Consider the following 13034-nt stretch of genomic DNA (forward strand, 5'->3'; position numbering starts at 1 on the left):
TTCAGCTCAAGGCTAGAGCTCTACCACTTCAGCCACAGCGCCACTTCCAGCTTTTTTCTTTTTGCTTATGTGGTGCTGAGGAATCGAACCCAGGGCCTCATGCATGCAAGACAAGCGCTTTACCACTGAGCCACCTTCCCAGATCCCATTTTCTACTCCTTCTGAGGCTCAGCTATTCATCCTTCAATGAAAATAACAATGATACCCATTTTCTTTCTGATTGTTTTCATTTTTTATTATCTTGAAGTAGTTGTGCAGAGGGGTTCCAGTTCCACAAATTAGTTTATAAATACCATGCATACTTGGTCCATGTCACCCATTCCATCCTTTTCCCCCATCTTTCCCCATTCCACCCAGACCCTCAATTCTATGGTTCCATTTTCACATATGCACTTTGAATAGAATGACTATATCCACCTGCCCTTCCTCTCTATTCAGATGAAAGACACCAGCTTTCTAGAGTCGCTGAATAGGGAGGGCCTAAGCACACCACTCAGCTGAGCCTATAGGCAGCTCCCTGAAGACCAATAGCTGCCCTCTTCATTCCTGGGCTTTTCCCTACTTGTGCACCCCCTGGAGTTTGTGAAATGAATGACTACAGCTTTTCTGAACATTCCTCCCAAGTTAGGATGAAAGGCTACAGCCAGTCACCGAATAGAGCAGGGAGTTGGGTTTTTCGTGTTTTTCAAAATCACCAATCCACCTTTCTCCCTTGCAGCTGCCTTCTCAATCTGGACGGCACAGCCTCGTGCAAATGTGCAGCAGGATTCCAGGGCAACGGCACCATCTGCACAGGCAAGCGAAAAGGAATTGCTAAGAGGCACCAAGACTTTGTAAGGGTGACTCAGACATCTGTGGGTGCTGAGCCTGAAAGGGCCTCAGCCAATCAGCTGGTGCCAGCCACTAATGGAGACCTGCACTAGGCAGGTGGTGTAAAGGGACAGGAACCTCTCTGTGCATGAATGGGGTGTGTTCCTTTGGAATGAGCAGACAATGGCATTGTGTTCTAAGCAGAGGTTCACAGCCTTGAGAGCAACTAGAACCCACTGGGGCAGATTTTTAAAACTAAGGATTTTGTGCCATTGGCTCACACCTGAAATCCAAGCTACTCGGGAGGCTAAAATCTGAGGATCAGGAGGCAACCCCAGGCAGAAAAGTCTGTATGACTTATCTCCAATTAAGCACCAAAAAGCTGGAAGCAGAGCTGTGGCTCAAGAGGTAGACTGAACACCAGCCTTGCACAGAGAAAACTAAAGGATCATGCCTAGGCTCTGAGTTCAAGCCCCAGTACTTGTGTGCACATGCACATGTGCATGCGCGTGCATACACACACACACACACACACACACACACACACATGCGCACATATACACATGCACACACAAGCACAAAGTAAGGATCTGACTGGTCAAGAGCATATCTAGGTCGGTCATCAGGACTCTAGAATGGACCAGGAAATGGTTTAAACTCTGGGTTTCCTCTCCCTCATCCTAAGGCTTTCTGTGGGTCTTTAAACTGCTCTGAGCCTCTTTAGCTCACATGTAAACTTAGTGCTGTTGACATAAACAAGTTCTTGTACACTAGCTTCATCATTAGGCCTCAGGTTTAGATCTAAATTCTTATATGATCTGTGTCACCTCAGGAAAGCCATCTGCCTGCTCTTTGGAACATTGTCATCTGTAAGTTGGGGTGATAAGTAAACTGCCCTCATTGGGTGGGAGGATCTAACCCACATTAATACCTAGAAAGTGTTAAGAAATATGAGTGATTATTCTCTGTGTATGTGGTGTGGGGGGGGTGGGTGTGGGTGTGTTCTGTACTGGGGCTTGAACTCAGGGCTCTGCTCTTTTACTCAGCTTTTTCACTCAAAGCTGGCACTCTACCATCTGAGCTACACTTCCACTTCCTGAACAATTATTCTTCCATAACTAAAGCACCAGTTTTTAGTGCTAGGAAAACAGAAGCTCTCAGCATCATTGTTTTTTCCTGAGCACATGTCCTGGACTATAGCAATCTGCTCCTAGCCCATTTTACCAGGGGGGTTCGCCCAAGAATCTACAGTTTCACCATGTTCCTTGCAGCAGGAATTGTGCAGTACTAAAAACCCAGCTGAAATGGGCAAATAAGTGCAGTGTTTTTGTTGCCTTCTATTCTTCAGAATTGACCTTTCCAGTGCCTCCCGGAGAGGTTCTGAAGTAACTTCCATTTCTCATTGAGCCAAGTTCAAGAGTATCAGTTGATTTCTTTTTCCCGTCTCCCTCTTCTTCTGTGATTCGTCCCTTCCTTCTCTAGCAATCAATGCCTGTGAGACCAGCAATGGAGGGTGTTCTGCCCAAGCTCTCTGCAAAAGGACCATGCCAGGAAGCCGAGAATGTGTGTGCAAGGCAGGCTACACAGGTGACGGCATCGTGTGCATTGGTAAGTGACCATCCATCCCAGGGAATGGTGTGAGTCAGAGCATGCACAGTGACTGCCATGTATTGGTTCTTATTAAGATATACAGCTGAGTCTAATACTGGTACTCGTGCCTGTAATCCTAGCTACTTGGGAGTCTGAGATCTGAGAATTGCGTTGCAAGGCAAGCGCTCTACCACTGAGCCACCTTCCCAGCCCCGAGAATTGCGTTTCAAAGCCAGCCCAGACACACAAATCCAAGAGACTGTTAACCAGAGTCTCTTAACTAGAATTCAGCATACATTGGCAAGGAAGCCTTCAAGATAGAAATGATATAAGGGCTTGGGGGAGCAATCCAAAGGTATAACATCTCTGAACAATTAAATTTCTGTTCATCAAAATGAATACCAGGAAATGGAAACATTTTGGGAATGGGATGGGGGGGTAAAAGGGGACACAGGAATGTTGGGAGAAAGTACGAACAAATGCAGTCATTGTATTCCATGTATACTATGTAAAAAATGAACTATGCAACTTGTGGGTAAGGAAGGGAAGGGAAAATGGGGGAGAATGAAGGAAGGGGTGACATTGTCCAAGAAGCATTGTACTCAACCTGACTTATGGAATAATATCTCCATCTTCCTCACTTACATATACATTAGATATTTATATATTTATAAATATATATTATATGTATGTAAGGAAATGAATGACTATAAGAGTATGAAAGTGTATAGTGTCCAAATATCATTTTGGAAAAAGAAGTGGGAAACTTTTTTTTGAATTATAGTGAAGTCAAACACTGGTAGCTCACACCTGTAATTCTAGCTATTTGGGAGGCTGAACCTAACTATATGTATTTTCCCTTGGTCATTTGGGAGTAAATATGTATGTGTCATATTCAATTTATTTCTAAAAAAATCAAGCATGCATTTCCCAAGAATAAGGGATGCTTCTCACATGACCATAGCACATTTATCAACTTTAGTAAATTTATTATTGATCTAATAGTTTCCCTCAGTATTATTCATATTCTAATTTTGTCAATTGTTCAATAAGGACATTTTTTCAGCTTTTTCCCTCCAGTTCAGGACCCAGCCTAAGTCTGAGGATAGCATTTAGTGTCATCAGTGGCCAGAGAGGCCTTACTCCAAGGAAATGTCTTGGTTCTCATCAAAATATCCTAAGCATGCACACACAGATAGACAGACAAACAGACAGAAGTAGAGATATCATTTTCATTCCTGTCACTCACTTTTAGATTGGACTCCAACCTTCCATTACTTCAAGTCCTGTCTACAAACACCCATGTGCATTCCACAAAGGGACAACTTGAGCCTGCAGATGGACTATGTCTGCTGGGATTTTGTGTGTGTGTGTGTGTGTGTGTGTGTGAGAGAGAGAGAGAGAGAGACCATCCTTATTGAGTTAGTTGGGCCTCTGAATTGTTAGAAAACAGAATTGCACTGTATCAAATACCTGCTGCTGTTGGCCAGCTAACCAAGTAACCTCAGGTCCCTAGTGAACCCCTCTTTGATTGGAAGCGAGGTTTGATGCTGTGACAGCTGTTGGCTTTTTGTTTCAAAGAAATCAACCCATGCTTAGAGAACCATGGTGGCTGTGACAAGAATGCAGAGTGCACGCAAACGGGACCCAACCAGGTAAGCTCCCCCTCCCTAAGTGTCCTGGAGGGAACTCCTGGGTCTTAAGAACAGACCTCTGCCCAGCTGTGGCCACACATACTTTAGTATGTGATGAAAGTGTAAGAGACCAGTCTTTGGGGATGAGGGCAAATGAGGGGACAAAGGACCCTCAGAAAGGCACCTCCCTGCAGTGGGAGAGGTAGGCATCTGAGAACACCAGATGATCCCTGAAGCACCTAGAAGTTTCCTAGAAATGACCTCTTTTCTTCCAGTTCTCTCATGCCTAGAATCACACCTGCTTTTCCTTAGCTCAAGGCTCTGACTTGTGCAAATCACAGCAGACACTCCTATTTCGGGCCTCTGCCAATCATACCAAACAGAGTCATGTAGTGCCCTTCAGGACAGCCAGTTTGAGGAGATGGCAAAAATAAAAGGACCCCAGCATCAGAGGATGAGGGTGATGGGGTGAAAAGACACAGGTGTCCAAAATCCTATACTCTGCCTCCCCTGGGCTCGGTCCCTTAGAGAACACACAAAACAGCCAGCCAAGAACGTCCATGCAGCTGAAATTGGGTGGCGAAGTCATCTCCTGTGGAGATGGTTGAGGTTTGGTGTCACGTCCTTTTCTGGGAAGATCAAGCAAGTGCTCACAATACCCAAAAGTAAGGGGGGAAATGCTTGTGTTAAAGAATTGTGTGTCTGTGCCCATGTAGGTACACATGTGCACACAGGGAAAATCACAAACAGACAGATAGATAGATGTTTCTGTAACCCCCTGGAGTGGGGCAAAGCCATAAGAGCTCTGGTACTCAAGCCCACAATGAAGAGATAAAGAAGGAGGATGAGTGGAAATCTGCTTCTGTGGCCCTGAATGGCCCCACTGATGAGTTCAAGTTCTAGTAGGTCTGCTGCCACCTGGGAGGCTATTCTGTATGAATTAGAAAACTGATTGTCCTATCTGTCTAGATAGGGCCAAGAGCCAATGCAGTCTCCTCTGACATTGCTATTAACCTGACAGAACTTGAGTCTCACAGCCAGCCCACTAAGCCAGTGTGACCCCATCTGTAAAATGATCCCTGTGCTTCTACTACTGGACAGGCTGTCTGTAACTGCTTGCCAAAGTACACGGGAGACGGGAAGATCTGCACACACATTAATGTCTGCTTATTCGTGAGTATGCCCAGGCTGGCTTCAGAGCCACCCCTCCCCTACCCCCATCTCTCCAGGGGGTGCTTCAGTGAGGGGATCACCCCCCACCCCTAGATGTCTTGAAGCAGCTTCTGGGCCAGGAGATTCATTTCTCTCTCGTGGCCCACTGTCATGTTGGAAAGAAACAGGGCAGCCTCTGCTACTCCACCTTTAGAAAGGGGCATGAGACATACGTCTTGAACGCTTCCTCTTGTCTTTCTCACTAAAGAGCAATGAGGCGCCAAATAATCAACATGTTTATCTTGGGCTCTGTGAGCCCAAGCAAAGAAACCAGAATTCGGAGGGGACAAAAGAGCATCGCCATGCCCAGCCTCAACGCATTTAACAATAAGAATGTAAAGCAATGGATATGTGATCAAGCCAGACAACAACCTAGCTTGCTCCCAGCCCTGATTTATATGACTTAAAGGCTTTGGATGGTTTGCTTCTTGAGACCTCTTTCCTTGAGAGGTTGTGGACGGAGAAGCCACGTCTCTAATGTATCATAGCCTGAAGCATCAGCTTTTTTTTAACCATTAATTAGCTGGACAGTATCTGTGTCTGTCTATTCTGAATAAGTTGTTAGGTTTTTTTTTTCCTTAATACAGAAACCATTTCTGTAAAGCTAGGGGGAAAGCCATATTGTCACCCACACCAAGTCAGTGGACACATACAACCTACCAGGCAGTGTCCTGGGCTCTGGGAACTCATCAGTGACTGGGAAATGGCATCACATGGCAGGAATGTAAACACTGCAGTGTGGAAGCTCAGTTGGGGGCTGGGTGAGCCATGCTTGCAGGAGGCAGACAGATACCAGACAGATACCCTCCCCTCCCCTCCCCGCCCCCTGCATACCTACCTTAGTAAGAAGGGTGAGTTTCAGAAAGCTCAGACAAGGCTCTGTGAGCACAAGAAAGAGTGACCACGTCATCAGAAGGTGGGCATCCAGAACAACTTGGGGGTAGTGTCAATGGGGTGAGAGATAACCAAAATGTCCAGGCCTCTGGGTTGAAATGAGGTCATCAGCAAGGTGGGACAAGAAAGGATCCATCTTGGTAGCCTATCTTTCTCCATGAACCTCCTCCTCTCCCTTTCTCTCTCCTCCTTCCCTCCCTCCTTTTCTCCCTCTCATCTTCCCTCCCTCACCGCTCTTTCCCTCCCTTCCCCACTGCACTTGGGAAGGGACCCAGGGATTTGTATGTTCTAGGCAAGCACTCTGCACCTACCCCTCAAAAGAAAAATAATAATAAGTTCCAATACAAATGATTTGACACATCTTGGCAAAGCTGTCACAAAAACTGGTCTGACTGATCCCTGTCCCCAACCCCTTGGCCATTTTCCCAGAACAATGGTGGCTGCAGCCCATTTGCTGTGTGTAACCACACTGGGGGAGATGAGAGGACGTGTACCTGCAAGATGAACTACACCGGGGATGGAATCACCTGCAGAGGCAGCATCTACAAGGTAACGCGACCGTGGCATGCAAGGGCTTGGCAAATGCAAAACTCACTAAAGATGCTAGGAGTATATTTTACTGCTGTTATTGGAGGGGTTTTTGTTTGGCGGGAAAGGGGGTGTTTTTGCCAGTCCCGGGGCTTGAACTCAGGATCTGGGCTCTGTCCTTGAGCTTTTTTGCTCAAGGCTAGCCGTCTGACACTTTGAGCCACATGCTGTACCTCTTCCAGTTTTCTGGTGGTTAACTGGAGCTGAGAGGCTTACCAGCTTTCCTGCCCAGGCTGGCTTTGAACTGGATCCTCAGATTTCAGTATCCTGAGTCTGTCTTTTTTGTTGTTGTTGTTGTTGTTGGTTGTGGGGCTTGAACTCTGGGCTTGGCTGCTGTCCCTGTGTTCTTCAGCTCAAGGTGAGCACTCTACCACTTGAGCCACAGCGCCACTTCCAGTTTTCTAGTGGTTTATTGGAGGTAAGAGTCTCACGGACTTTCCTGCCTCGGCTGGCTTTGAACCGTGATCCTCAGATCTCAGCCTCCTGAGTAGCTAGGATTACAGGCGTGAGCCACCAGCGCCCGGCTTGAGTCTCTTTTTTTTCTTTTTTTCTTTTTTTTTTTTTTTGTCAGTCATGAGACTTGAACTCTGAGCCTGGGCACTGTCTCTGACCTCTTCAGATCAAGGCAAGTGCTGTACCTCTTGAGCCACAGTAACATGTCTGGTTTTCTGGTGGTTAATTGGAGATAAAAGTCTCACGGACTTCCCTGCCCAGGCTGGCTTTGAACCACAATCCTCAGATCTCAGCCTAGTAGCTAGGATTACAGGTGTGAGCCACTAGCACCCAGCTATGAGTTTCTTTTTGAATCTGTGAGTGAAAATAATGGTGGGCACCCTGCTAGGTTGTCCTAAGAGTGAAATACAATGAGGTACAGAAAGGATCAGAGCACGCAACAGCACCAAAGCATTGCTACGGCTTGGATTGCTGAGGAATATATGTTATGATGTGTGTGATATGTGTAGGCATGTGATGTGTATGTGTGATGTGTGTTTGTGATCCATGTATAGTGTGTGAGGGATGTGCATAGTTTGTATGTGATATGTAATTGCATGTGGGGATTATGTTTATGTGTATTAGTTGTGTGGTTTATGATATGTATATGTGGTTTTGTCTGTTCATGGTGTGCAAGGTGTGGTGTGTGTGTGATGTGTGTGGCATGGTATATGCGTGTGGCATGTGTTAGAGATGTGTGTAGCATGTGGTCTGGTGTATGTACATGTTATACATGGGGAAATGTGAGTGTTGTGTGCGTGTGTGTGCATATGATGTGTGCTATGTATATGGTATGTTTTAGTGGGTGTATAGTTGTGTGTGTGGCATGTGTGAGGTATAGGGGTATGTATGTTTGTGTGTAATGCATGTGTATTGTGTGCCTGTGTATGACGTGTATATGCTGCATGTTAGAGATACGTGCATGATGTATACATGTGTTTGATGTGTGTGATATGTTCATGTATTTGATGTGTGTGGTGTGTGGCTGTCCGTGTGACTTCATGTGTATGTTTGTGATATGGAGGTGGGGGATGTATGTGCATAATGTGGTTATATGTGTGTGTCTGGTGTGGTGGGGAGGTGGGTAAGTGGATGTTATGTGGCTGCCCAGGGACCTATCTATACTGGACATAGTAGTGGTAAGATGCTTGCAGGTATTTTCCTATTATAAAGTAAATGGTTGTTGGTTTAAAGAGGGACTAGACAGAACATCTGGCTGATCAAATATGCCCACAAATAAGGAACCAAGTTTGCCGAAACCCTATAACTGATGTTTGAAAACATTTACTATAGTCAAAATAGTTTTGTCCATAGTTGAGCATCATTCTGCAATGGCCCTAAATCTCAGGTGCTTTGGAAACGGCTGAGCCTCCCTTTGATAAAGCAGATGGGGGTGCCAGGGTGTGTGTGGCCATGCTGACCATCAGCGGTCAGTCCAGAGCCCGGGATCGGGGGAGGGGGGAGCTACCACCATCAGGGAGCCGTGGCCGCACAATGCCAGTGCACAGGACGGGACAGCAGACACTGACAGCGCTAGAATTGTTCTGCCTGTCCCTGCACTGTCTGCCAGGCCATGCACCAGCTCAAGCAAAACTACTGCCTTGTTTACAGGAACTTCCCAAGGACTGGAAAACATCCCAGTATTTCTTCCAGTTGCAGGTAAGGAGGTGTGGGTCTGCCGCGCTGTAAGTCGGGTCTTGGCCAGACACAGAAGAGGGCAGACCCATGCTAATGTCATGTTGGTGCCTTTTTTTTGACAAAAATACTTAAGAAGTTAAAAAAGGCCAGGCAAAAGCACAAGAATTAACTAAGATAAAAAGGGCAGAGCACTACCAGCCTAGAGAACATGAGGCCCTGAGTTCAAACTCCATTTCTCCCTGCAAAAGAACAATATAAGGGGCTGGGAAGGTGGCTCAGTGGTAGAGTGCTTGCCTCACATGCATGAAGCCCTGGGTTCAATTCTTCAGCACCACATAAGCAGAAAAAGCTGGAAGTGGCACTGTGGCTCAAGTGGTAAAGTGCTAGCCTTGAGCTGAAGAGCTGAGGGACAGCACCCAGGCCCAGAGTTCATACCCCACGACCAGCAAAAAAAAAAAAAAACTTAGAGCTGCACATGTTTATATTGTAAGCTAAACGTTATTATAAAAAGAAACAAAAATTTAAGAAGGTTAAAGTGTATAAAGTTAAAAGTAAAGCTAAGGTTATTATTGAGGAAAAGGGGTTTTTGTTTTTTTTCAATTTAGTGTAGCCTAAGGTTTGTAAATTCTATGTCACATTCCCTCCCAACTCTCCCTACTCACCCAGAGCAACTTCTGACCCTTCAAGCTCCAGTTATGGAGCTTGAAGTCTATTCAATAGACCATTTCTTAATATTTTTATTACATTTTACCAGACTTCCTCTATGTTCCAATATAACAGGATTCATAAATATTAACCATTGTATGACAGTTGCCTACAGTCAACAGCTCTTCAAGTTTGTAGCCTGGAAGCCAGAGGCTAGACCATATAGTTCACATAAGCAGTAGGCTGGACCTCTCCCTCCTGTGTAAGTTCACACTATGATGTTCACACAATGACAAAAATCACCTAACAACACATGTCTCAGAACCCATCCCACTATGTAGTGATAAATGGCTAGATGCAGAGAAACTTATCACCCAGGAAGACAAGAAACATCACTGGGGCAACTGGTTAACATTTGAGTCGAAACACACAAATTATGATTTTCTGTACTTCATATATCCAGATAAATCTCAGATGTGTTGATGAATAAACTATTAAAAATTTAAAGGATAAAATCATAAAGAGCTAGAAGAGGTAACCATAGTAACCATATGGTCTTAACATCTCGTCAGTGGTAACAGTTAAGTGAACCATCTTCATTTTTTCTGTTTGTACGATTGTCCCAGTTGTATAAAAAATGAAGAAGCTAGGCACTAGTGACTCATGCTTGTAATCTTAGCTACTCAGAAAGCTGAGATCTGAGGACTGTGTTTCAAAACCAGCCTAGAAAGACAAATCCATGAGACTCTTATCTCCAGTTAAGCAACAAAAAGCCAAACATGGAGGCATGGCTCAAGCGGCAAGGCACCAGCTTTGAACAAGAAAGCCAAAGCAGACAAGACCCTCAGTTCAAGTCACAGTACCTGAACCAAATATATATATATATATATATATATATATATATATATATATATATATAAACTGTATAGAAATATATAGAAATAGATTACACATATGTAATGTTTCTTGTCTGCCTGGGGCAATGAAAGTTTCTTTGTGTATATATAAATTATCTATATATTTAATATTTATTTATTTAAAGATAATAGCCACCTCTGGCTGGCTGGATGATAGGATTACTCATAATTTTCATTTTTGTGTTGTTACTTTCCAAATTTTAATGCAACAAATGAGTGTTAGTTTTGTAACTGAGAAATAACAAATATGATTTTCATGGCAGAGGATTTGAGTTTAATTTGGATCCAAGACAGACCCAGGCCTCCTCATCCTCTTTGTGCTGACTGACATGCCTCTGAGCCCTGCCTATGTCTGTACAAGGAAAAGAATTCTCTGCCCCACCTCTCTGTGCAATGAGTGATGTGTGGCTCCCCTCCCCTCCCCCACACCCCAATGCAGGTGCATGCTGTCCGAGAACTGGCTGGGCCGGGTCCCTTCACAGTTTTTGCACCTTCATCTTATTCCTTCAGTGAGGAGCCCCGGGTAAGCATAAGGCTGGGAACATATAGGAAAGCTTGGGAATCTCACCCTGGAACCAGTAATGATGATGATTTTGGATAGAAGATATGGGATGAGCAATGATAGAAGCAGCTGCCTGTCAGCACAGGGACCTCTATCAAGGGCAACATTTGGTGGACTTAACACTGACTGGAGAACTTCTAAAGGGGATGCCTTAAACATAGCAGGAAATTGGAAAAGATCAGCAAGTCTTAAGCAATCCAAACTTCCCATAGACCAAACAAGAAAAAAAAATAGATAATGGATGGATGGATGGATGGATGATAGATGGATGGCAAATAGGCTCTTGTCTTGCCAGACGTGGCAGAACCTTTACTGTTCACCTGCTTCATTAGCATAAATAATCATGATTGCTAACATTTAGTGGGTGTGCCAGGCACAATTCTGGGGGCCTGGCCTAGATGAATCATTCAGTCCTCACATCAAATCTGTGAGTTGAGGGCTACTATTACCCCCATTCCACAGTGGAGGACAGTGGAGGAAACAACTTCCCAAAGTTACAGGACAACAGGTGTCTTAGCAAGGGTTTGTTCTTACCTACTGCACATACTGCCCCTCACAAGTACAGTTTGCACACCAGCAAAGCAGAAACCCCAAAATCATTGACACTGGGTAATGGCTTTAAAGCTACAAAGGAGCCATCCTGGATCTGAGAAGTTTGTGGGTTTCTATTACACTGACTTTATGATCAATAGTGTTTGTGCTGGGGATTCCAAGTGGAGATACGTCAAGTGATCCTGTCACCTCATCCAAGAAGGAGACATGCTATACAGTCTTTTGCTACATGATTCTCAAGACAAGTCTTCCTTTAAGGAAGCTGGTGTAGGGCTGGGGGGGGGGGTCCCTGGACCACTGTCATGGAGCTGGATCAGAGGAACCACATCTCTTCCGCACTGAGATCCGACAACGGAAACTCAAGGAACCAGGACCACCTGACCCTTTGCCTGAATGGCTTCTCCCTGAGCCCCTGATACAAGCCAGGCCTGATGCCCACCTCCTGGAACCTGACTGGGAAGAGAGCAGAGAGAAAATGGAGGGGAGGAGAGGAGAGAAGATTGGAGCAAAAAGCACCTGCCCCCAAACCCCTATATGTATTACAGCTCGCGGACTGGAACCAACAGGGAGTGATACCCCAGATTCTTCGGTATCACATGGTTGCCTGCCAACAGCTACTCCTGGAAAATCTGAAATCCATCTCGCATGTTACTTCTCTTCAAGGAGAGCTGCTTAGCATCTCTGTCTCTCAGGTAAGAGCAGTGACCTCAAGAAGATCGTACTTCCTTAGTCCTCTCTCTCCTCCTTTTCATCGGAGCAGTGAGTTAATAATAACTATAGATATATTTATATATGTAGTTATATAATATTTATTATTTATACAATATATTACTTATATATTTATATGTTTATATATTATACTTATATAATATACATTATTTATGTTATGTCTATATATTATATGCTTATATAATATATACTATATTATAATGTATATATTATATATATTACATATTGTATAAGTTGAGTAATTTCTTTATGCAACTATTCTAATATCTTACACATTCTGACTCATGCCTCAAAATAGCCCCATGAAATAAACACTATTATTATCCTCATTTTCCAATTAAGAAAATTGAGCTTAGTGAGATGAAGTAACTTGTCTAAGGCCACACCACAGGCAAATTGTTGAATTGGAATTCAATCTCAGAGGCAGGTCAGCTCAAAATAGGCAAAGGGAGAAAAGCGTGCACAACACACATTAAGAAGAAGTGTGCACATTACCTTGCTCATGTAACTGTAACCCCTCTGTACAGTACTTTCACAATAAAAACATTAAAAAAAGAGTGTGCACACCTATAATCCCAGCTATTCAAGAGGCAGATAGTAGGAAGTTTTTGAGTTTGAGGCCAGCCTGGGAAAAATATTAGAAAATCCACATGTATGATGGTGCATGTCTGTAAACCCAGCTACTCATGGGGCTGGGAAGGTGGCTCAGTGGTAGAACGCTTGCCTTGCATGCCTGAGGCCCTGGGTTCAATTCCTCAGCACCACATAAGC

General features: G+C 44.4%; 1 protein-coding gene across 1 annotated transcript in view; it reads left to right on the forward strand.

The window, feature by feature from the left end:
• Positions 1-13034, forward strand: part of Stab2 (stabilin 2) — a 143538-nt gene that overhangs the window by 88419 nt on the left and 42085 nt on the right. The window contains exons 37-44 of the mRNA XM_013019092.1: positions 719-795; positions 2293-2418; positions 3982-4055; positions 5136-5207; positions 6570-6689; positions 8832-8879; positions 10860-10943; positions 12080-12226. Of these exons, the coding sequence (XP_012874546.1) occupies positions 719-795; positions 2293-2418; positions 3982-4055; positions 5136-5207; positions 6570-6689; positions 8832-8879; positions 10860-10943; positions 12080-12226 (748 nt within the window). The remainder of the gene's footprint in view (positions 1-718; positions 796-2292; positions 2419-3981; positions 4056-5135; positions 5208-6569; positions 6690-8831; positions 8880-10859; positions 10944-12079; positions 12227-13034) is intronic.

Source organism: Dipodomys ordii, unplaced genomic scaffold (genome assembly GCF_000151885.1).
Source record: "Dipodomys ordii isolate 6190 unplaced genomic scaffold, Dord_2.0 Scaffold3, whole genome shotgun sequence".
Taxonomy (NCBI): Eukaryota; Metazoa; Chordata; class Mammalia; order Rodentia; family Heteromyidae; genus Dipodomys; species Dipodomys ordii.